Source organism: Ixodes scapularis, unplaced genomic scaffold (assembly GCF_016920785.2).
Source record: "Ixodes scapularis isolate PalLabHiFi unplaced genomic scaffold, ASM1692078v2 PGA_scaffold13__105_contigs__length_92229423, whole genome shotgun sequence".
In the NCBI taxonomy this organism is placed as follows: domain Eukaryota; kingdom Metazoa; phylum Arthropoda; class Arachnida; order Ixodida; family Ixodidae; genus Ixodes; species Ixodes scapularis.
Window position 1 is genome coordinate 38160526 of NW_024609839.1, and position 25847 is coordinate 38186372.

At 47.6% G+C, this 25847-nt stretch overlaps 1 protein-coding gene across 1 annotated transcript; it reads left to right on the forward strand.

Moving 5' to 3' along the window:
• The first annotated feature begins 7504 nt into the window (after positions 1–7504).
• LOC115329916 (serine/arginine repetitive matrix protein 1-like) lies at positions 7505–25455 on the forward strand. Its single transcript, XM_040211977.2, has 7 exons — positions 7505–7920; positions 9580–9996; positions 12063–12352; positions 18699–18872; positions 19962–20119; positions 22480–22665; positions 24352–25455. Exons 1-7 carry the CDS (start codon positions 7676–7678, stop codon positions 24499–24501), a joined length of 1620 nt encoding a protein of 539 aa, XP_040067911.1. The 5' UTR covers positions 7505–7675; the 3' UTR covers positions 24502–25455.
• The last annotated feature ends 392 nt before the right edge of the window (positions 25456–25847 follow it).

Consider the following 25847-nt stretch of genomic DNA (forward strand, 5'->3'; position numbering starts at 1 on the left):
GCAAAAGAAAAAAATGCAATACAAAAAACAAGTGTCAAAGCAAAGAACAGAGGGGGGAGGGGAGGAGGGGGAGACGGCGGTGGCACCTTTCACCAGTGAAGTTCAACACATATCCGAATGTGTCTGCGCCTGTAATATTGCACGGCTGGTACGTCATCAGCCGACATGAACGTGACCTGCTGCTCTGGTGATCCGATACCGAGGAAGGAGGCCAGACGTGGCCTCGCTGAGCGGACCCAGACTTCGTGCACTTTCGACTCCTCCCGAGCGCGCTGTTTCTCGAAGAGCTCGCACCTGTGCCGGCAATATCAGGTCACAATCCACGAGGTCTCTGTTTGAATGATGCTAGGCGAAACTTGAAGAATGCCATTCATGCGTTGGAGGCGGAGAGTCGGCAGAAAGGACCGTCACAACAGGGATGCCACCGTATCGATTTTTGAACCGTAACAGAAGATAATACATGTGCTTCAGGATGCTTCAGGTGGTCCACTTTTCTCGAAAATTCCAAATGCAACTGCCTGCATGGTCTTCACGGAGGTCAGCTACAACGAAAGTATGTATTGTCCTTTCATACAGCAGCGTGGGTAAAGTTCCATGTTCAAGGCAACACCTACAGATTCAAGAATACTAGTTCATCCCACCGTGACGTCATGTGGTCAGTGCTGACAGGGGCGCCCTTATTGGACGGGTAGGTGGTGATGTTTTGATGGAATTTATTTTAGAGGTCGAAGTCTTTTCGCACCACTGGTCAGTCAGACAGGATGCCAGGGAAGGGACCGCGGTCAATCCTTGGTGAAACGTTTTATAAACCCATTTAGGACTCTTCGTCCGGAACCACTACCTTCAAGGCGAAATGCCAAGCCTGCGGAAAAGTAATTTCAAGACAAAAAAAAAAAAGAAACTTCCACTTTCAACTTTAAGCGAGTCTCAAAGAAATTTGAAAAATGTATTGTATTATCAGTATTTATATTTCTGCCTTCCCTAAAATATATTCTTGTATTTGTATTTCCAAATACTTTTTGCCTCTTTTTAAAATGTATTTCCGATAGGTATCACGATACATCTTTATAGATATATTTGAGACTTGAGTATCAGTACCTTAGCAACTATTTTCATCTATCCCAGTATTTGTATTTCCAAATACATTTCTGAGTATTTCTGCCCAACCCAGCAACATAATGCAGCTGTCAAGTGACACTTTTAACGTTTAGGAATTGGAGGAATGGAATGGAGCGACTCAGCCATTCCAGGAGTGGGAATGGGCTCAGTGTCCCCATTCCTAGGAGTTGAAAGGAATGGAATTATCAAAAACTCTAATTCCCCGGAATGGAATTCGAATGGAATGGGGGTGCCCATTCCGCAACACTGCTGGGGAGCTCGTTAACACAGGCCCCCGCCTGCGTTTACGCCGCTTCGCGGCGACAGTATGCGGCTGCTAATTACAAAGGTATTAACCCATTGGCCCCGTCGTACACGCCACTTCGCGGCGAACAGCCGGCAAACCAAGCCCCGCTGTACCCCGTGCACCTTCGGAAACCAAGTCACATACCATTTCGTTCAGCAAAATTTCGGCGACGACATTCGTTTTTCCTGTATTAATCGTAAAAAAATATACGTAAACATCGCCAAATGTGTCGGCAAAATAAAAAAAACGAAAAAGTAAGCCGCACTGGGGATCGAACCCGGGATCGCTTGCTTATGAAACACACATCTTACCACTAGGCTACACTCTTTTTTTTCTTCTTTATTACCTGATTATTTAAACCGAAAACACACACACACATATTTACATGACACACACATGGTTACATGTTAATTATATACAAATGAAAAGGAAGTATGAAACAATCATCCCTTCGATGGTTGACGTCACATCAAAAGTCTCTCAACGTTTCTTACGGTTCGATTCTGGATACCCAATCTGGTGCATCAGCTTCTGTAGATACATCCTGGCCGGTCTAGCATCGGAATCGTTATGGAGCCTCGCGGTGCGGGAGAGCCGTAGACTGTGGAGGCCCAGAGGCATTAGCAAATCAAATGGCACCCCTTCTTCATTATCTATTGCCAAAAATCGAATACCGCGTTGGTCTAAAGAAAAATATTCGTGTAGGGTTCTTTGGAGCACATCCCAGAAGAATACCCCCTCCCAACAATGTAAAAAAACATGTTCAATAGTCTCGGAGACTTTACAAGTGTAACAGTTTGTTCCCCAAGAAACAAAACTGTCCATTCTTTCTAAATATGTCCTAACTGATAACGTTCCGGTATGAAGTTTAAAAAACAAAGTCTTAACCCCCAGCAATTAACTCGCATCCTCTTCACTCTTTTCAAAACATCCTGCCCTGGGCCTTCACAGTATATGGATCAGTACCTCGGTACAGAAAATACGCTGCTTCTTAAATCTTCATATAGCTTTTTATGTGTAACGGTACTTAAATAATCCATAAAAAAATGTGTCTGCAAGAACCGAAAAGAGCTTAAAATTTCCCTGAAATAACCACGAACATGACCGGGTATACACTCTGTGGACGACACTATCAGCTGAGGCAGCGCTCGCGCCAACCTCAGCTGACACACAGTTCTTAGAAAAGGGTCGGAAGTGTCCCGAAAAAACAAAAATCTATTTACTACCGGACAGAGAAACAGGTGGGACAATCCGAGTCCCCCGTCCCGGACTTGCCTAAACAAATTGTCCCTCGCTCACCTTTCCCAGGATGACCCCCAAATAAGAAGAGCAAACACACTATGAAGTTTTTAAATGTTAAGTCGTGTGCAATACAGCACCTGCATCACATACCATATTGTTTATAGTAAAAATAAATTACACACCATCGCTCTGGCAAATATCGAGAGATGCTGTCCTTTCCATTGTTCCAGTTGAGATTTCATTTCTTGCGCTTGCGCATCCCAATGGAGTACCACTTGGTAGTACCGCTAGAATGCCCTTATAGCATTCTAGCGGTACTCCTAAGTACTTGACGGGGGTTGTTTACCATCTAACATTTGCAAAAAAACACGGTCTCGAAGTCCATTCCCCGTGCCAAAACCCAATACTTTTGTCCCAGTTTACATTACTACCCGTGGTTGCAGAATACTCCTTAATTCCCCTCACTACTCGTTCGACCCTTTCTTTGTAGGTGCAAAACACAGCAATGTCGTCGGCGGGAGGCACTCACTTGATCGAATGACGTTTTAGCGAACGCCCACGTTTCATCGAATGACACTTTAGCGAATAGTCGGACGCCGCGAAGCGGCGTTTTCGGGTGGGCCAAATGAGTTCATATTTTTGTAATGAGTTGCCGCAGACTGTCGCCGCGAAGCGGCGTAAAGCGCAGCGCGACGGATGGGTTAACGCGCGCCCCCGTTATTCGCTAAAACGATCATTCGCTCAAATGTCGCCGTTCGCTAAAATGTCATTCGCTCTTGTGATATGGACCCGTCGTCGGCATAGGCCAAAAGCTTAACTTCTGAGCAACCCAGTTGAAAATCCGTAATCCCCCCACAATACTGTATCCTTAAACATAACGTTTCGATATAAATACTGCACAAAAGAGGACTGAGGGGGCAGCCCTGGCGCACCGAACGTTGTACTTTAATGGGGGCCCCCAGACACTTGTTTATAATCAGCCTTGTAGTGCAATTTCGGTACGCCAGAGCCACGCCCCCGCGAATTACTTGCCCCACATTCACATGGTCCAAAATCGCAAAGAGAATTTCGTGCGCTACACAGTCGAATGTCTTCTTGAGGTCGAGCTGGAGGACCGCTACTCGAGCACCCAAGGACTAGGCTACACTCCGCTTCGAAAAACTCGTTTTGAGAACTCGTTTTATAAGAGACTTTCGGAAAGCACTTGAATGAGTGAGTGGAGTACCGTCGGACGGCACTTGAACGCTCTGCGAGAGTGCCGTCGGACGGGACTCTAGACAGTAAGCAGTGAGAGAGTGCAGGCGAGCTGGTAATCAATCAACATCTTGTAAACCCAGAGATGGGGATCGTCCGTTTTTTTATCGTTCCCCGTTTCAGGGTTTACAAGATGTCTCTAGACAGCTACGTTTTTCGTTTTAAGTCAACTGTCAGAACAGTTTTGAAAATGTGGCGCGTCAGTCTCACCTGGCCGCACGGTCGTACCAGCGACGGAACTGCGCCAGCTCTTCTTTACGAACCGTCATTACACAATACTTAGGACAACTGACGACCACCAGATGCCCAAATATACGCCGCAGAAACAATCACTACCGGGGCTGATGTATGCAGATGATATAGTGCTAATGGCCGACAACAAAGAAGATTTGCAGAAATTAATGGATATCTGTGGTACAGAGGGAGATAAACTAGGTCTTAAATTTAGTCAAGAAAAATCGGCAGTGTTCATTTTTAATGATAAAGATGGTGGCGAGCATAGGATACAAGAGGTCATGTTGGAGGTAGTGGATATCCCAGGCGAAAATTTCTAACTGGGACCAGTTGGCACCTCAACTGGTTTCAACTGGGACTAACTGGTCCCAACTGGGAAGCAACTGGGACTAACTGGTCCCAACTGGGAATCAACTGGGACCAATGGGAGTCCAACTGGGGCCAGCTGAGGGGTCAACTGGTTTGAACCATTCCCAGTTGGGAGTCAACTGGTTTGACTCCCAGTTGGGAATGGAGTGCACTGGAACCAGTTAGGAAAGTAACTGGTTGGAGCGATTCCCAGTCGAGCTTCAAATGCCTTTCCCGTTCCCAGTTAACATTGGGCAACAATTTGGACAAGTTGGGGGTGTATTGACCTTTGCTAATGAAGAAAACGAAAAAAACTAACATTTTTAGATTTATACAAATAGGGAATTTTTAATTACTGGGGTACATTTATATATTTATAAAAATAATATAAAAATTTTAATTAACTAAATATTTTTTTAATTTGAAAATATAATTAGTGACAAAATGTGTTCACCTAAATGAACATTTAGTGCATTATTAAAATATTTATTTAAATACCAACAGTATTTTTTTTTTCTTTTAATAAATAAATTTATCTTTTGACTAATCAGAGCTAGCCGGCCGCCGTGGCACGCGGGTGCGGATTAGTGGTACGCGCTGTCGACAGATGGCGCTGCCTATGCTGACGCCGGAGTCGGACGGACGCGGTAGGGAAGGGTCGCCATCGCCCAAGTTGGCGTCGTTATGAAAATGTCAAAACTACAGCTGCGCTTCTTTGGACCTAACCGTACACACGCCATGGTGGCGGCGGTGAACTTCGAGGATGGAACGATGCAGTTCAGCGATCGGAGGGCACCCAGGAAAGACCGGACGGAAGAGAACACGCCGCGGAGAGCACAATGGCGAAAATGGCGGGAGGTCTACCTCGAAAATGTTCGACTGTTGTGACAGAGATTGCAAGGTGGGAGCGCTACCGCATCTTATCAGGACTTCACCTGCGCAACGCAGGATCACGGGTGAGCACCTTTCTTCACGCGATGGGAAGAGAAGCTAAGGACGTCTTCACTAACAGACGCCAGCGGCCGATCTTCCTTCATCTCATGAATACCACCTCTGAAAAAGCGATTCAACCGTCGCAAGCAAGTGGCTAAACCCGGAGCGTGTACGTCACCGAACCTATTTAGTTTCATTCTCCAAGTTTTTGACAATAAAGTCTTGTCAACCTTCCATTTTGTGCCGTGTTTCATTGTTGCTGGAGTTGGTACCAACTCCAACTGGGACCAGTTGGACGACTCCAACTGGGACCAGTTGCAACTGGGAATTGTTCCATAAACCAGTTGCAACTGGGACCAACTGGTCCCAGTTGGACAACTCCAACTGGGACCAGTTGCAACTGGGAATTGTTCCATAAACCAGTTGCAACTGGGACCAACTGGTCCCAGTTGAAAATTTTCGCCTGGGATAAGTACAGGTATCTTGGGGTATGGATAAATAATGGTGTTGAGTATCTAACGGAGCATGAAAAACATGTAGCGATGAAAGGTAGCAGGAATGCAGCCGTCATGAAACATAGGGCTCTGTGGAATTACAGTAGGTATGAAGTGGTGAGGGGGATTTGGAAAGGGGTCATGGTTCCCGGCCTGACCTTCGGCAATGCGGTCCTGTGCATGAGACCAGATATTAAAGCAAAGTTAGAAATTAAACAGCGGGGCGTAGGTAGGCTTGCTTTGGGAGCTCATGGAAATACGCCGAATCAGGGGGTACAAGGCGACATGGGATGGACGTCATTCGAGGGCAGGGAAGCTAGCAGCAAGATAGAATTTGAGGAGCGTTTGAGGGAAATGGAGGAAGAGCAGTGGGCTAGGAAAGTTTTCAGTTATTTGTACATGAGGAATGTAGATACCAAATGGAGAAAGCGAACTAGAAAATTATCAAGCAAATATCTGGGCGGCAGTGGGGGCGCCAACCAGGAATTACGGGTTAAGAAAAGGATAAAAGAAACAGAGAAGGGTCTGTGGGAAACGGGTATGCAGACAAAACCAGCACTGGAGACGTACAGAATGTTCAAACAGGAAATTTGCAAAGAAAATATCTACGATAATTCTAGGGGAAGCTCTTTGTTGTTTGAGGCCAGGACAGGAGTATTGCGGACTAAGACGTACCGGGTTAAGTACCAGCGGTACCAGGAGATGGACACTTTATGTAGTGTGTGTGGGGAGCAGGAGGAAACGGCTGAACACTTAATACTTTTCTGTAAAGGGCTTCACCCAACAGTTAACAGTGACCGGGCGGATTTAATCAAAGCATTGGGTTTTAAAGACAGTGAAGGAAAAATAGACTTTACACGGGTAGAAATAACCAAGCGGTGCGGAGGTTATCAGACTGGTGGCTAAAATCGAGGCAGGGGTGAGAATTAATCTTGGAATTCAAAACATATAATTAGATTTATAATGTTGGCTAGGTGGCGCAAGCCACCGCCCGATTCACAGGGTTTAGCCAGATCCATCCATCCATCCATCCAGGCGGGCGATCGGGCGAAAGTCAAGCAAAGGCGCCGGTATCAACCCATAATAACTCTATGCATCAACCATCAACGCGACAGACGCGAAAAAGAGAGAAAGGAAAGGTACCAAACGGATTGGATTGATTTGATGAATGTGCATCAGCCAACGTTGGCATCAGCGTTGCGTTTCCGCTTTAGTAACGTTGGTTTCCGCAAGTCTTGTTCATCATCACACTTATTATACTTTCCTAAAGTAAAGAAAAGTTTTTAGCCTCCACCTGAAACTTTGAACATTATTTTTTTTTATTAAAACAAGTGTTCGGTAAATATTTACAACTGCAACTCACAACTTCTGCTACAAGTTTCGTGAAGAGCGTTTGCAGTTTAATGACGAACGCCTCAAGTGCGCATGCATTGCATTTTTGCTTGGCGAGGAGAGAAGCAAGTGGAGAGGCAAAGGCGTTTTGCAGACAATTAACACCTCTATCAAGTATTTGCTTTTGTCAGCTCGCAGCTCGGACAACTCGTATCTCAAACGTCTCAAACGCGTCCCATAACCCACGTGACACCATCAAGCGCTTAGAACTACTCTGAAATCTAGGCACACTAATTCGCTTCAAATGTCACTAACGGACCAATCCAATCCAAAATCCAGGTGTCTGGACTCTGGCGGGATTTTCGCCGATTGTGGCAGACGTAGTTGACGTAGCTACTGTCGTAGTCACGTTGTGACGCCGTGTCGCGCAGTGATGGCTTCACGCCGATACCAACCGGGGGACCGGCTGCTAGGCAGGGAACTGGGGGACGCCCGGAAGCGATGGGAGTCGGACGGGTATGAATACGACATCTTTCCCCAACTCCCTCCGCCAGAGGCCCACCCTCCGAAGCGATGGCGGTACCACGAGCAAGACAGTCCGTCGTTGTTGTCTGAGGCAGGCTGGGAAGCAGAAGACGCTTCGCGACGGCCTTCACAAGCCAAACAAGCATCTTTCTGGTAAGCCCCCCTCGTGGCGGACCTTTACGCAGCTTGCATATTCTACAGAAGTGGGTGCGGACATAAAACATAGGCAGTGTCTATTCTGCCGGGACCCGGGAGAATTACGAGTTTTCGTAGGTGAGTTTAACCCTCTCTCAACGCTCTGCGCAACCTGCTGCGATACGTACAAAATGATTTTTCTTGCTCTCGGAACATCGTCTATAATTGGTTCAGGGTACTTCTGTTCTTTTAATACTTCTCGTAGTTGGTTGGCGTTAAGCCGTCGTCGTTTGAACCGTGGTTTGAACGCACGCTTTTGAACCTGTGTGCCTGACGATAAGGTATGCATGGCCGGTAACACGACAACACAGATAGCTTCAATGGCAGAGCTAGTTCCCTGTCAATAACGTCGTACTCGAATAAAGGCTTCGAAAACGTTAGTATTAATCTAGCGGCGAAAATGACGTCACATGACTTTGTGTCAAGTGACCCATTAACAAATTTAGCGGGAGGAGGAGCAAAGGCACACCCTCCCCTCCTCTTCCTCAAGAGCTGCACTCTAAGATTTCTAAACGTTTTAAACGATTTGTGAACATGAACAAACAACTAATTTTTTTGTGTTCATGTTCCATCCACTGAAAAGCACAGCAAAAGAGCCGAAGTATGCGTCAAATCTAGCCACCCTGCTATCTCCTTCCACACAATAAAGTCCTACTCTGTCACCGTGGCAATGCAGTGTCTTCATTATGGAAGAATGCAGCGTCTGAAGCCAGCAATGGGAGACGCCATCTTCCACATGTTGTCTTCTAACGTGAATGCCGAAACGCTGGCCAAAGTCTTGACGCGCTGGTGCGGAGATCGATGCCGACTGCGTAAAGCGGTTGCCTCGCAAACTCTCGGCGGTTTCGACGAGGCTTGATGCCGGATCGGACCCTGCACACCACACGGTATATTTGTCCGCCTAGCTTGAAACCCAAGCTAGCATTGCCGCATTGGTAGCAGGCGGCATTCGGAAAATGGCGCAGCTGTAGCCAACTTCAGACGCTGCGTTCAAGCGCCCGTCTATTGACGTCCGGTGACTACAGCAGACGGATTTCATTATGTAGACGGTGGTGTGGCGATATATGGTGCATGCCTGGGCCCTCTAGCCATGCTTTTCAATGGACTGAACGTGAATGAAGAGAGTAAAACCAGGTCTTGCGGCAGATGGCCGATTTCCTCCAGCGCCTAACATTTCGACGAGCCCTATACTCTGTCTCACTAAAACCGTGCAATTCAGCCAAGGCTAAAAGGAAGAGAGTGTATGCCAACCTGTTCAAGAGGAGGGAAAGGAGGAACAGTACAGAAGGGCTGGGATTCCCCCTTTCCTCCTTTCCCTCTTCTCTGTAGCCTTGGCTGTACTGCACGGTTTTAGTCAGATGGAGTGTAGATGAAAAGCTTGTTGTGTTGGCCATCCGACAGCTCGCTTCATTCCCTGCACCTTAAAATATCAAACTGACGAAAAAAAAAAATTTTTGGATAACTGCAAAGTTTGTTACAAGTTACAAAGAATGCCACGGGAATGTGTTCTGTGTAAACCAACTTTGCCCTAAGATTCCCCGAACCGGAGCGATGACCATTTGTGTTCGACGCGCCGCGTGAAGTCCCAACCATCGTCTTCGATCCCCGTTTCCGCAGGAGCACGCCGAGCAGCCGCAAGCCCGCAACTCCGAGGGGCTCTGCTGCAAGGTCGTCCGCGGTGCATTCTGTCCACACAGAGCGCGAGCCCTCAGAATCTTCAAAGAGGGCAGACGTTCCCGAGGCGTCGACTTCGGGCGTCGGTCGCCGTCCCTCGACCCCGAGGAGTTTGATGGCTTCACGCCGATACCAACCGGGGGACCGGCTGCTAGGCAGGGAACCGGGGGACGCCCGGAAGCGATGGGAGTCGGACGGGTATGAATACGACATCTTTCCCCAACTCCCTCCGCGAGAGGCCCACCCTCCGAAGCGATGGCGGTACCAGGAGCAAGACAGTCCGTCGTCGTTGTCTGAGGCAGGCGGGGAAGCAGAAGACGCTTCGCGATGGCCTTCACAACCCAAACAAGCATCTTTCTGGTAAGCCCCCCTCATGGCGCACCTTTACGCAGCTTGCATATTCTACAGAAGTGGGTGCGGACATAAAACATAGGCAGTGTCTATTCTGCCGGGACCCGGGAGAATTCGGAGTTTTCGCAGGCGAGTTTAGCCGTCTCTCAACACTGTCCGCAATCCGCTGCGATACTTACAAAATGATTTTTCTTGCTCTCGGAACATCGTCTATAATATGTTCAGGGTACTTCTGTTCTCTTAATACTTCTCGTAGTTGGTTAGCGTTGGAGCCGTCGTTGTTTGAACCGTGGTTTGAACGCACGCTTTTGAACCTGTGTGCCTGACTATAGGTTATGCATGGCTTGCACTGACGTCACATCGCATACTTTTGACCACCATGTAAGGGGAGGAGAGGGAAGCTGCTTTTGTAAGAACTTTGAGTAACTGGTTAATTTTGGGAGGAAAATAGCGACGTCGGTGCAAATCCGGGAGGCACAAAAGAGGATCCTGCTAAGAGGGGAGCTCCTTCTTCCCCTCTTCTCTGGTGATCATCGAACCGCTTTTTGAATGATGTCACATGCAAGCCATGCATACTGGTTTTGCAAGGACATGGTTGGCCACTGTCGGAGTGCAAGTATTTTTGACGGTCAGTCGGCTTTTGATAGAGTCGAGCGACTAGCTTTGTGCCCTCAACTATTACCCTGACGTCTAGAAAACTAACTTCAGTTTTGGAATAATTGAGAAAAACTAATTAGAAGGGTCCACAAAATTAAAAACTTCGATGGAGCTAAGCAGCGTGTCCTCTTTGTGTGGCCAGATTATAAATATATCATTTATGTATCTCTTATAAAACATTGGTTGGAGGAGGCAGCTTGAAAGAAAATTAGATTCTAGATTGCCCATGAAGATATTCGCGAATGGCCCCAAACTACGCGAATATCTTAACTCCCAACAGTTGGGCAACTTGTTGCTCTCTCTCCGTGTTGTGTGACAAACCTGTCACATTTGGGCAACAGCAGGACAACATGGGCGGCAGAGAAAATGTTGCCTCGGTATCATAGCCACCCTGCTATCTCCTTCCGCACAATAAAGTCCTACTCTGTCACCGTGGCAACGCAGTGTCTTCATTACGGAAGAATCCTCGAATGCAGCGTCTGAAGCCAGCAATGGGAGACGCCATCTTCCACATGTTGTCTTCTAACGTGAATGCCGAAACGCTGGCCAAAGTCGGACGCGTTGGTGCGGAGATCGATGCCGACTGCGTAAAGCGGTTGCCTAGCGAACTCTGGGCGGTTTCGCCGAGGCTTGATGCAGGATCGGACCCTGCACACCACGCGGTATGTTTTTCCGCCTAGCTTGAAGCCCAAGCTAACATTGCTGCATTGGTAGCAGGCGGCATTCGGAAAATGGCGCAGCTGTAGCCAACTTCAGACGCTGCGTTCAAGCGCCCGTCTATTGACGTCCGGTGACTACAGCAGACGGACTTCATTGTCTAGACGGTGGTGTGGCGATACACGGTGCATACCTGGGCCCTCTAGCCATGCTTTTCAATGGACTGAACGTGAATGAAGAGAGTAAAGCCAGGACTTGCGGCAGATAGACGATTTTCTCCAGCGCCTAACATTTTGACGAGCCCTATACTCTGTCTCACTAAAGCCGTGCAGTACAGCCAAGGCTAAAAGGAAGAGAGTGTATGCCAACCTGTTCAAGAGGAGGGAAAGGAGGAACGGTAGAGAAGGGCTGGGATTCCCCCTTTCCTCCTTTCCCTCCTCTTCAACAGGTAGGGACATTCTCTTCTCTGTAGCCTTGGCTGTACTGCACGGTTTTAGTCAGATGGAGTATAGATAAAAAGCTTGTTGTGTTGGCCATCCGACAGCTGGCTTCATTCCCTGAAACTTAAAATATCGAACTGCCGAAAAAAAAATGTTTTTGAATAACTGCAAAGTTTGTTACAAGTTACAAAGAATGCCACAGGAATGTGTTCTGTGTAAACCAACTTTACCCTAAGATTCCCCGAACCGGAGCGATAACCATTTGTGTTCGACGCACCGCGTGCAAGTCCCAACCATCGTCTCCGATCCCCGTTTCCACAGGAGCACGCCGAGCAGCCGCAAGCTCGCAACTCCGAGGGGCTCTGCCGCAAGGTCGTCCGCGGGGCGTTCCGTCCACGCAGAGAACGAGCCCTCGGAATCTTCAAAGAGGGCAGACGTTCCCGAGGCGTCGACCTCGGGCGTCGGTCGCCGTCCCTCGGCCTCGAGGAGTTTCGGCACGAGGTCGTCCGCAGAACGACTTCGGCAGGCAGGACGGGAACCGTCTCCACAGTCTTCTGGGGACGACGAGGGGCCCGCGGTGTCTACATCCGGCGTCCAGCGCCGTTCCACAGGTGGGTCGTCGTGGGTTAGGACGGGTCAGCTTGCAGCCCGAAAGGCGGACACTAAGGTTTGTCTCGAAACACAAAAGTACAGCCGTGCGTGGCCTCTTTCTTCGTTGAAAACGCGAATGGGCATTGCGGCGCGCCCCTTTTCCAAGATGTCTCTTAAGAGGGGCGTTTCGGGACATTTGGTTGCTCTTTTAATGGTGAAAAAAGAATGTTTGCTCACAATGACATTTTTGGGTTTTGAACATGCCCATAGTGCGCATGTGTTGGTTTCGCAGCATTAAACGACAGTCTCGAAATCCACTTTAGTGGCTCCTTAAGGCTGGTCTGCACACTTGCATTTGCTTAAGAATGAGTTCTTGTGATCTCTTACGACAAGCAGGGCTGTACATAGAGAGAGTTTGGTCAATGGGAGGAGCTGACTGAAACCAGGGCGGAGTGGCGAAAGCGGCGCCCCGTGATGATTCTGCGAAGTAAAAAGAACCGGAGTTAACCTTGAAGGAGGCACGTATCGTGGCACAGGTATTTGTTAGTTTCCAGATGATGCTGAGAGTGCATGAATGAATAATGGTAAGAGATTGATGGAAATAGGGAGTTTCAGGGTGCTGAGTGCCGTTAAATAAGCCAGAAAAGGTGACATTGACGAGAAAAGTTTCCTGAAACACTAGGCGTAACTGCGAATGTGGGGTGCGCGTTCGGGGTTGGGTTCCAAATTGCCACGAAACCGTGTCTACAATCTTCCCTGTCCACTCGGCCACGGCTGTGTCTGCAACCAAAAGAAAGATGAAGTGCATTCTGAACGTCGCGTGCATTGCCTTTTCGGTTGCGTAGAGTCGCAAACTTCAACTCTAGCCTGCTGGAATGAAATACTCGAATACATCCTTACCCAGAAATTGTGATTGAAGGATATAGGCTAAGCTCGTTGCCTCCGCTAGAGGAATATTCGTGACTGGTGGTTGGTCACAAATGCTGTCAATCAACGCGTCCAAGGCCATTGAACTGATTTCAGCCAATGACGTGCTTTCATTTTCACCTTATTCTTACCAATGAATGCCCGAACTCTCAACATCATGGCTCTGACGACGACGTTCGTTCTACGCTCGCTTTGAAAAGTTTTGACTCCGTTATATGCGGCCATTTCTAATAGATAATCAGGGTTTGGCAAAGTACATCTAAAAAGTAATTTACACACAAAAGTAAATTGGATGTTATGTACTTCAAGTAAAGCAGGGTGTACACCAAGCACAACATGCTTGAAAGTACAGGGAGTTCCCTAGAAACAAGAACGACGTTTTTCGGCTTGGGTAAATAAACTAAGCATCGCAGAAAGCTCAAACTTCGTGACAATGTGACAGTGGCTTTTGGGATAGAATGCAAAAGTTTGACAACGTGACATCGCCTGGATCAAAAGATTATTGAAAAAACAAAAATTTCTCTAGGAGCCAAAGTCCAGCTAAGCTTAATATTGTCAAAAAAAGAAATGACACTGGGCACCTCTAGTATCTGTTAGCGAGTTCGTTTCACACGTACTGGCACCGTTCGAGTTCTCTCCCAGAATGCATCGCACTCGCAGAGTGTTGCACGGAGAACTGGACTCAAACGAACTCGCCAAATGCGCCGAGTGCAGAAGACTGATGCTGCCGCCATCTATGTTGTAGAAAAGGTACTGACTTCAAACCGAAACTAGCGCCTTTCTGTTCGGAGTGATGCGTGGGAGTGCGAGAATACTGTCGCTACCAACGTTTATCTACAAACGTTGGTCGCTCCAACCTGTAGTTTGTAGTTGCGATGACTTCAAGCAGCTCGGCTGCCGTAGAGATAGTTACAGACGGCGTAAATTTCCGCAACCAGCTGTCTACAAAACAGCTGGTTGCGATCTTTCAATTCTTATAACCGTTTACACTGAAGAAAACTGATGATGCTGTCCGAGCAGAAGCTTGATCCGTTTGAGCATGGTATTATGCGTGAACCACTCAAAGGGTACGGCTTAAAACTAGCCTGTTTGAATATCCAGCACTGGGACTTTCTGTTTGGATTGTCATTATAGGTGGATTAGATATCAGCCTTGGTGAGGGCGTCGAGAACGAGAGCTTTCTTAAAGAAAATACGACGGGGCAACTCAAGTTGGCTGACGTAGGTAAATGTTAAACATGATGATGTTGCCCAATCCTTGGGTAAATTCACCATCTTTAGCTTTCTCCGGTGCTTATTAGGGAGTCAGAGGTTTCTGCTGGGGGAGTTTTGTCAACAAATGTTACATGTTTCACCCGCACGCGGATGGCGATAGACATCTCGGGGGCCACGGTTGCGTTTCTTCTGAGCATTTATTTACACAGTGGTATATTTCAGCGTTTGAACGGCAACAGAGCGATTTAAAACCTGCAAATAAATCACGGATTGTCAATTGCTTCCTTCGTGAAATAGCAGACGCTCACAGTTTAAGCTCGCGTTTGATTTCGTTGCCCGCGGGACGCGATTTCTCTCAGTAAATCTACTTTTTTTTCCGTTCGGTTCCGCGACACATCGTAGCAGACAAACCTTCGTCATCTGCTCCCGCTCCTCGCCGGCCCTGCCGGAGCAAGGCATGACGGGATTGCATTTTGGCGCACTCCCGATTTTCTCGGGAGTGTCGGCACTGTACGCGATGCACGCGTAGAGTGCCGACCGAAACGAACCCAATCCACGCTGCGAGTGGGCACGCGTGGGCACAAGTGCCGTGAAACGAACTCGCTATATTTTAGTGAAAAAACTTGTCAGCAAGAAAGAAAATATCTTCTTCCTTGCTGAAAGGTTTTTTTTCTTTTTTTTTTCACTGAAATAGATGCTACATGAGTGTCATTTCTTGTTCTAACAACATTATGCTTACGTAGACGTTGGCTCAAAAAAATTTTGTTTCTCAATTATCTTTTGATGAAGGTAACGTCATGTTCTCAAGCTTTCACATTCTATCCCAACTGCCAGCATCATGTTCTCACTGAGTTTGAGCTTTCTCCGACGCATAGTTTAGTTACCCGGACCAAAAAACATGGTCCTCGTTTCTCGAAACCCCCTGTAATATAAATAAATTGTACTTTCAAAGTAGAACACAAGTACTTGTTAAAGGGATTGTCCGGTCGAAACCGGAAGTACTTAAGCTTTTGCGCTCGTTACATCGAGGAAGCTTTCATGTAGACAAACGTCATTTTTATTCTGATATATGATCTCTTTTTGTTAATTAAACCTTTCATGAGCGTAGGTACGAAACTGCACCTTGAATTTCGCCTGTGTCAATGGCTGACATCCGTAGGTGCTGCGTGACGTCACAAAACGCAAAGGTTTGTCGGATGGTCGGGATAACAAGCGTTGGTCGATGGATGTCTTGAATTTTGTTTCAAATTATATAGTCTTCTAGGCTGTACTGTACTGAAATACGGTTCTTTTAATGCATTTCCCAAGCATGTGCAAACAATGTCACGCCTTTTAGCAGGATATTACTCGCAAACAGCCATAGGTTTCGAGCAAACGTATGCCGTTTCGCGCGAACACAACTGCTACGGCCACCGATCGAACTAGGGGCGCTTGCAAAGCAAAGGATGCAGATTTCGCCTCTGAAGCGGCATCTGGGTACACATGTCGGCGGATCCGCTGGAGCGGTGATGAGGCTGCGGGATGTTCCTTCAGAGGCGATGTCCGCGGTTCGAAGGCAAACGGCGAATCGTTCAAATGCATGTCGTCACTTGACTTGGACGAGGCTTGGTGAATCATAGTCACGCTCCATTTTCACATGCGGGTCAAACAGAATCGGGCTGCACGCGTTCTAAATACCGTATTTGCACGAATATAACGCGAGTTTTTTTTTCAAAATTACTTGCTCCAAAACACACCTCGCGTTATATTCGGAATCGAGTTCAGCCATGAGGCACGCGAGTCTGGAGAAAGCCAGAGGAGAAAGCCATCCCTCCGGCTTAATGCAAAATATCTGGTGGGAAAAGAAGTGGGGGTGTGGAAGGGAACTTGTTAGCTATTGGGCCACGTGAAAAGACAAATAGAAATCACAAAAAAAAAAGTATTTTTATCGCTTTTGTGTTTGTACAACGCGCGCATGCCGCAGACACTCGGCGCGCACGCACGCGCTCGCCATGCGGGAATGCGGGTATTGGCCAGTTTGAGCCAAGCCAAGTCAAGTCAACACAAGCCAACCCAAAACCACCAACCGCGTTTACGCAATCGTGCAACACGAGGCGTAAACGCGGTTTATTCTGAGGGACCAGAACAAGAAGTGTGATCGTGTATCGCATTCAGCAGCCTTTTTTTCTGCCTGCGCATTGTTTAGTTTCTGCTCCAGAATGATCTGGTGTTTGTGTGTTGGTGCTTCTGCTTCGTGCCTTGTTTGGATTGTGGGCTGCCGACTGAGCTCGCACGGAAGAAAAAGGAACTACCAGACAAGCAGGTGCCGTGCTGCTGCTTATCTGCGTAGTCGCCAAGTAAATTGTAAACGGAAGGACTTGAGCAGTGAGGATGAGTGCAGTCAAGACATAAACTGATATTTCTTCTACTTCTATTGACTTTTCACATCTGCTATGTCCGCGAGTGCGAGAAATTGATGCGGCCTCGGTTATACTAGTAATAATTTTTTTTTTTCTTTTTGAGGGCATCAAGACCTGCCCTCGCGTTATACTTGTGGTCGCGTTTTATTCGTTCAAACACGGTACAACCTCTGGTATTGTTTCCAGATGGCCTAGCTGCTGCTTTCGGTTTCGCTGCATAATCAAATTGATTGATCCGATTTGGCCGAGGAGTGAACGGACGTAGTTCGATATCGTTGGCACAACGTCACACTTCAGCTTACGAGCCTTTTGTCCGCTCAGAGCTCAGCTGTCTTCTGCGAGATGATTGTTGCATAAACGGGATCTTGATTTTGACGGGAACCTAGTGCCTACGCACGGCGACGATCTACTTTGCTCATCACTGTACGTCTCGCGGAAAAGAGTGGAACGTCATGTCTTGGCTCGCAGGTGCTGCCCGGTGGTTGTGGCACCCAATTGCGCAACAAAAATTTCGCCCAACCACGAAACAAGTCGAGCACAACAACGAAAACGAAGCTCGTTGAGGCGTTCACTCGCAGGCAAACGACGACACAGAAATGCTCGCTTCGTGTTTTGTGACATCAGAGCTTCAATGTTGCCAATGAAAGCAGCGTTTGCGCTAGAATGCGATTGAAGCAGTATAAATTCAATTACTCACGCAGAGGGGCATATAAAATTCAGATATTGCACGTACGATGCATCTCGAGGCAGTAACAACGATCGATATTCAATTGTTTTCTCGAATACAAAATTTGACCGGCAATCCCTTTAACCTTTCACGGTGCCTTTACATTCCCTTATTTTTAAACTGGTATGCATTGCCCCAGGGGTAATCAGAGGTGCATCAGTTTTTTTCAGCGGTGGTGGCGAACATTGGATGAAGTCGAGCAGCCACAGAGTAGTTATTTTACTCTCGCTGACAAACTATTTAACAGAATCAACTTGTAAGGCACTTACACTTGTATCTGTCTTCAAGCTGCCATTACTTTACTTAGAGAAATGACCAAATGGTGTCACAAAAGGGGCTTTCACACAATAAAGTGCCTTTTTCCTTTTTTTTCCAAATTTGGGGATTGTATTTTGATGTAGAGAGTTGTGCTTTCCTCGGAAAGTACCATGAAAAAACCAATACTCCAAGTAAAATACAAGTACATATACGAAGAATGTACTTCAAGTACAAGTTTTTGCAAACCTACTTGAAGTGCTAGTGCTTTCAGTACAATGTAGTCAAAGTGCTTCCCAACGCTGAAGATAATATGTACATTTGATGTCGCAGAATATTTTTTTAGCGCAAAAGTCACTCAAGGTCAACTGTCCCTCGAGAGTGACCATATCAGAAAAGGATACCTGGCAGAAGTCGGTAGCATTATTTTTACAAGCAAGGCTAGACCACCCAACACTCAACAATCCTTTTTTGCTGATCTCGCAATCCCTGCAAAACCTGCAAAACCTTTGCTCTAGTGAAAGAAAGTTCCATGGCCACCTTGTAGATGTCGCCAAGGTATCTATTAGTCGTAAGTTATCACAAGTACTCTTCATAAGAAAATGCAAGCGCGTGAACCAGGCTTTAGTTCGTTCAGATTGTTGCAGAGTCTTAGGACCATTTTTACGGCGACAGCCACCGTTTGCAAAGTTTCGTGGCGGACCTCACGTGTGTTCCCCGCACGTATGGCTCGCTTAATTTAGCGGGAAATCTTTTTCGCTTATTAGTTTGGTGGGGATTCGGTGCGTCGCGAGCGATTGCCATAGAGTTATTCCCTTTTCATTGTTCCCATTCCATTCCATAGTTCCCGAGGCGTCGGCTTCGGGCGCCGGTCGCCGTCTTGGGACCTTGAGGAGTTTCAGCTTGAGGTCGTCGGAGGAACAACCTCGGCAGATGGAACGGGAGCCATCTCCACAGTCTTCCATGGACGACGAGGGGCCCCCAGTGTCTGCGTCCAGAGTCCAGCGCCGTTCCGCAGGTTGGTGGTCGCGGGTTACGACGGGTCGGCTTGCAGCCCGAAAGGGGGGCACTAAGGTTTGTCTCGAAACACAAAAGTACAGCCGCACTGTGGCCTTTTTTTTTTTTTTTTTTTCATTGAAAACACGACCAGGCATTGCGGCCGAATTGAGTCACACGATGCCCAACTCCTACGGAGAGGCCGACGCAGTCGGCACACCTTCCAGTTCTAGTACGTCCTAACGACGTGCGGAGCTTTTCTGTTGTCATTCGTCGCCCCTTGGAGACCGCTTTCGGTGCATGGGCGGGACGGGACGCCAAATACACCGGCGCGGTACGCATTCGAAATGCGTCGTCACGGTGCCGCGTGAAGTCGCAGTAGCTTCGTTCGATTTTCCCGCACCGGCGCAAAAAAGTGCAGGGCAGTGTAATTCCGGCATGTGTGTCAAGATACGACCGGAAGTGCGCTCCCTCACGTTTCTGCACCAGTGAAGAAGGTGCAAGTAGATTGAACAAAGCAACTGTCACACGCGTCCCGCCCACTAAATTCTGCGTAAGCCAAATCTACCCTGTGAGATCAAATTATATCGAGGTTTTTTGCTTCTTATCTTTTTTATAGGGTTAAAGATGTAAATATGTACCGGCCAGGAAGATTTCCTTCGTAGCCTTCGGCGACTGCATCTGACTTTCCGCAGCCACCGAGCCACGGGCGAGGTCGGAGCGAGTGTGCATCAACAGTGCGTTGTCACGTGCCTCGGTCCGACATTCCAGGGGCCCTGATCTGGACACTTAGCGAAAAAGTCGGCGAGAAATCTGGCGGCTGTGATTGGACGGTCCCAAGGTCAAGCGCGACGTTGACCAATAACGGCCGCAGGATTTCTCGCCGACTCTCTCTCCAAGTGTCCAGGTTAAGGCCCCAGTTGGCTCGCTGGGCCTTAGCTTATGTCGTTTGTCAATTCATGCCGAAACAGTTCCCAAACGTGGGTTTGCGAGACCGCCTTACCTAAAAAAAAACACTAAAAGAAAAAACTATCTATTTTTTATTTTTTTTTTTATTGTTTTTGTTTTTAGGTTTTTTGGGTTTTTCTTACTTACCTTAACCTCTCTTTAGGGGCCAAACCCACGCCAGAAAGACGTCCGCCGACCCCGGCGCGCCAAGCTCCTGCACAGCCATCGGCGGCGACACGCCGAGCTCCAGAGCCACCGGCACCGGAGCCTTCGGCATCAAAGGGACCCGGCAGGAGGCGAAAGTCTACCTCTCCCAGGAGGGTAATTGGCCCTTTCCTCGCAGCCTTCGCGTGGGTGCCGCCATCTTGAAAAATATGGCCACTAAAGCCGCTCAGCTAGATGTGCCAAGAGTAGGAGGAAAAGGTCCCACGCATCCCGGCCGCTTCAGTACGGCGGGGCGGCGCAGACGCGGACGTTGGAGGTACCGGAGGAAGGTGCCGACAAGCCCATGTAGCCGGCAGCTCCTTAATGTACGCGGAGAAGCGGCAGAACGTCGCCCGTGAGGTCGGAGCTGCCTTCTTTTCAAACCTGCCATGCAAAAAACAAAAGTCAGCGTTGTTTATGCCACGGAAACAAAGTCGACCAGAGCTCCAACGACCTTCCGTCGCTGCAGAGAAAAGCGCACGGCTAACCCTCTGTCTGCTTTCTCTCCCCTCTTTTCTGCCGCCGTCTTTATCGTCCCTTTTCTCGGGACCAACAAAGTCGGCGCTCACGATTTTTCGTGCTGTGCTCCCTTCTTTACCCACCCGGTTGCACGGGTGCCGCCATCTTGAAACCGTCAGACGCGGGCGCCGAAGCCGCCGAAGGAGCGTCGCTCATGAGTAGCGACGTTTCCCCGGCTGTCTCGCGGGCATCATTAATGGCACCCAGCAACAGCGGTTGTAATGGTTACAATGGAGAGATGCAACTTCCTGTAATTTTTGTACGGTGTGTGGGGCACCGTGCTATCAAACGCGTCGTTGCGTAGGTGTAAGTGAACGCCATTTGAAAGTATTTAGTGCGTGGATTGTAAACAGGTTAAAAGATATATATTTCAGGCATCTGGGATGACTTGCACCATATCGTAAAAAAAAAAGAAATGGAGCGCTTTCCAATTCACAACTCGCCCCTTAAAGGAATAACTGAAGTTTGCTAATTGGTCTTGATCGACCAAATTATTTGGCAGATTGAGAAAAATGTGGCAACTATGTTGCAACTATGCAACTAGGTTTGATAAGGTGGATTGGTATCCTTTGTTGCCGGGTTGTTTCGGGATTGTGGGCCGGGGAGGAGAGGAGGAGGGTGTGCTATGTACGCGAAGGTCGATCGTCTTCCGGGAGAGAGGAGATAGGTTGTGTTGGTGAGGGGGCTTTGTAGGATTGTCAAGGTCGTTTGATTATTGTGGTGGAAAGAGATGAGTTCTTTGTTATCTTTTGGCTTTGGAGGTCGCGAAGGTTCTGTGGTGAAGATTGTGGAGTGTATATAAGAGGGTGACCGAATAAACTTGTCTTTAGCTGTGTTAGAGAGGTATCCTCGACTGTTCCTTTTCCTTCTACTGTGAAACTTCCTCTTTTCCTGCCTCAGTCTCAGGCTAACATCAGAATGAATATGTTAAGACGCTTGCTAACGACGTACAATTTGTTTTACTTCCCTGGAGGACTCCGTTTGCTTTTTTAAAAGTTTGATGCAAGTAATCTGGGGCACCCCATAGACATTGTCTCAATGTTCTCTAAAAATCATTAAATGTAAGGGTTTTTAAGAATCCCCTTTTCCTAAAGAAGTTAATTTTATTATCTCGGAACTGTTTTCAGCTACGGCCCGCCACGGACCATAAATACTGCTCAAACAAACGAGAAATCGCATAATTTTAAGAGATTGTAGCAGACGGGTAACTTTTAGTTGTCGATTGCGTGCACAAACTTCGCATTTTACTGCCCCCAGGGCGTCCAAAACAGTTCCCCGATCGGCGCATTTACCGCGTCACAAGAAAAATGGTTCCTCGATTTCCGCCCGATGGCATCGGAGAAGGGCGGTGTCCCAGCGGCGGTGCGTTTATTGCCACTTCAAGACCACTTTCGGTGTGCAGGCAGAGCTTACTCCGCTTTTGGCGGGGCTTTTTTGCAGAGACGTGGCGTACGACAACATTCGTGCCGTCGAGGCGCAAGACACGTGCAGAGTTCCTCCCAGCAGTGGCAGTGCGAAGCAGTATGCAGTGCATTCTGTGTTAAGTCTGCCTTTGGCACAACAATGCAAAAAGAGTTTTTTTAGTGTGTTTATTTGGTATTGATTTGCCTAACTGCAGGAATTGCTAGAGTTCTTTTTTTGGAGGTGCGAAATGCTTTTCAACGGAGCTCCACCAATCGCAAGATTTCGCCCATCTGTCTGCCCGTCGGTGCATTTCCCGCCAGGTTTAGCGGTAAAATTAATAAAAGTATAGCTTCTTTTTGAGACGACCGTTAATTGTCTTCTAAGCAAATTTAGACGACCGCTCCTGAAATACCGCATTTCATGCAGCGTAAGACTTTAGAAGAAAAGAAAGTTGCCATCAGCTTTCTTTTAAAAAATGGCGCTTGACACTTTAGCCCGGTGGAGGCCAATCGGCGGGAGCTAATCAGCGCGGTTTCCTCTCCTCTTCTGCCCAGGGCAATGGGAGGCCGAAGCTTCGTGCCCCACCCTGGCTGAAGAACATCCGTCACCTCCAGAGGACCACGCGGCTCCTCATTCCGCGGCTGTCGTTTGCGCGAGTGGTGAGGGAGATACTGCAGGGTTTGGCCCCCAGTCGCTCCGACTGCTACTACATGCAGGGGCTCGCCTTGCAGGCGCTACAGGTGGGCCTGCCTCGTCTTTCGGTCCTCGTCGTGGCGCCCCGTCGGCAACGACCCGCGTCGTCTGTCCGTCGACGTTGGCCCACATACCGTAAAGTCCTGAGAGATAGCCCACCTAATATAGTTAGAAAATTGGGTGAAATTGAAGGGTGGGCTAACTTTTGGTGTGCAGTCGAGGCAAGTTGAAAAAATGCTATTTTTAGATTGTGTGTCTCTGTCAAAGTTGTTATCGCGGCAAGGGGCAATAAAGCAAAGATGACTGTACTTTCCAGTCAGCAGTGTTTGCTTATATCTCGCCATAGCTAACTAGACGCATTTACGCCACGGTCATCATTGATCCGAAACTATGATTACTGGGAGTGGGCCATCTTTCGGTGTTTCAAATGAAATAGCACCTCGAGCCAGAAATGGGGATGGGTTACCTTTCTCGGGTGGGGCATCTCTTTCATTCATATTCATATAACCGATATCAGAATATCGGTGATATGAATCTCGAGGGATTGCAGGAAATATATGTATCATCCAAAATTCATACTAACAAAAAACAAGTCGCCTAACTACGTGAAAGCAAAGGGGCAGTTATTTGTGCAATTCATTGGTCACATTCCCATCTAAGGAAGTCGGTAATATTCTTCCGAGTCTTCTTTTGTTCAATGTCACCCAAACGGCACTTTTGGAACACGGAAGAACGAGCGTACCTGTCGTTGCTGACGTTGATCTCGGCCTCACTATGCGGCGAAGCACATCGAGGGCATGCAGTGTTTCAGCAGTCGTCAGTGGCTGCTTGTCATTAGTTTACGTCGCCGTCATCATCTCCGCTACTTGACCGTCCTTGCAATGCCGTCACTTCGTCAGCGATTGCCTCAGCAAGCGAGCCTGTCATCTGCGGTAATGAAGTCAAAGTCCGATTTCTCAGCACAAAGCAGGTCTCAGTCCTCAATTCTCAAGTTTTCCTCTGGTTCCGGAGGAGCACCCACTGTAGGATTTGTGAATTCACACTTGCGAAAGCCGTTAGATAAGCGTTGATTCCACGATCAACGTCAATTCTGAACGTCATTTCTCACGTTCACTCAAGTCAGTCAGAGTTGCTGAAACCCATTTATCGCGTGACAATAAATATAAAGCAGCAACCCTGGAGTAAACAAACGCAAGTTACTCCAGCAAGCCAAATTCTCATCGCGCGACAACACAGAGCAGCGCTGGACGTGGTTATGTTTTCAAGTTTTGGTATGCACCTACGGTTATCGGGATTGCACGGCGCGTATGTAGAAAGAATGGCGAGAGAAGTGACTCAAAAAGCCTGCTAAAGTCGTAGGAGCCAAGTGATGCCACCCAACAGGATGTGTAAACGTTGATGATCGTTCACATGATCCACCACGGCCGAGAAAGCATTCGGAGACTATCCCGAAACGTAATAGGTTAGCCTTAACAAACTTCGGCCGGGAATTTCGAAAAATTCGTATCGTACTGAAATTTGGACGAACCGTCGTCGTATCATCAAGATTCTACCGTATGCAGCAAATTTGCAGCATTTTGAACGAAGGTGGCACATTTTCTCCTCGTGTGTCACTAGAAACGATGTAAAAAATGCGGGCCGTAAATTTTTCGACATTAAAATTGTGGGACTGTCTCAGTTCCAACTTGTCGCCTCGATTCGTCGGCGTTTGACGGGCGTCACCTTTTTTCCAGGACGCGTCGGAGGACTTCGTGACGAACTTCCTGTCGGCGAGTTACCTGTGCTCCCTTCACGCCAAGAGAAAGACTTTGATGAGGCCAGACATGATTTTCCTCCAGACCCTCCTCAAGGCCTTTGGCGCCAGCATCGCCACATCCTTCTGAAGCCGCCCTCTTCCTCCAGACGCGGACTGTGCTCTGTACATAGCTTCATTTCACCGACATTGTATATAGTTTGCTTTTCATCGTTGCATTTCCAACACTCCGTTCGCCCCCAAGCTGACAGTGCGGTGGAAGCTTGTCGCCGCACTGTCGGCTCTGGGACGAATGTGCGGTCGCGGGCCCAAGAGGCAGGAAAGCACCACCTTGCAGGTTCGATCGCATTTCAGTTTTTTGCGTCCGCAGCCATGTGCGGACGAATTCATTCACTCGTCGACAATCTCTCTCTTCCTCCTGTCTTTTTAGTGTTTTAACTGTCAACTCGTGCTTTTTGCTTTTCAACGACAAAGTTGCGTTTGCGATGTTACCGGACACTCGACCCGCATTCGCCAACGCGTCAGGTTCCTCTGCGGAGGACGAGCGTTCAGAAGCGTCGCCTCGCAGGTTCGATCGCGTTCCAGTTTCTTGCGTCCACGGTTGTGTGTGGACAAAGTCGTTCACTCGTCGACATTCTCACTCTCTTCCTCGCGCCTTTTTAGTGTTTTAACTGTCAACTCGTGCTTTTTGTTTTTCGACGACAAAAACAAATCATGGCACTCAAATGCCGAGGCACAATATTCCTAATTTACTAAATCTTTATGAATCGAAAAACTTGGACTGGAATAAAATGTCAATAGGGGAAATCCGTTCATTATATATTATAGGTAGTCATGATAACTAGTTAAAATCTTTGTTTTCGTATTTGATAATATTGCTTTATCTGCCATGAATTTTTGCGTATTGCATCCTCTGTGTGTGTGTGTGTGTTTTTTTTTTTCTCTTTTTGTTTTTTGTTTTTCCTGTTGTGTTTTGTCGCCGTGCACTGTAGGCGATCAAGAGCTCGTCAAGCTGTGTATGCAGCTTTTTCCCTTGGTCGCCGCCATCGAGTGAGATGGAAATAAAATATATTATTATTATTATTATAATTATTTGTCCGTTTTCGTATTGCGACTAAAGTTCAAGCACTTTTCCCTCTTTTTTTTCTTTTTTTTTTTTTCTCGTGTCTTTCAGCATATCACTTTTAATGTTTGTTTGTTTTTATTTTCAATAAAGTTTGTCATTTTAGAGATTAGGGCAAAGGCGTTTGAATCGGCATCCCGATTTCAAACGGAGGTTACGGTATCAGGAATGGGAGGAGTTTTAGGCCTTGTCATTTGGTGAACTGCTTTCATGAGACAGTAGGTTGCGTGCAAGCACTGTGATCGAGCAATTGGACCAGATGAGACATGTTTGCGTAGCTTTTGGGGTTTTTTTCTAGTGTATCTGAAGAACACTCGGCACGTCTCTGCTTTAGTTAAAGGGTCATGATGCAA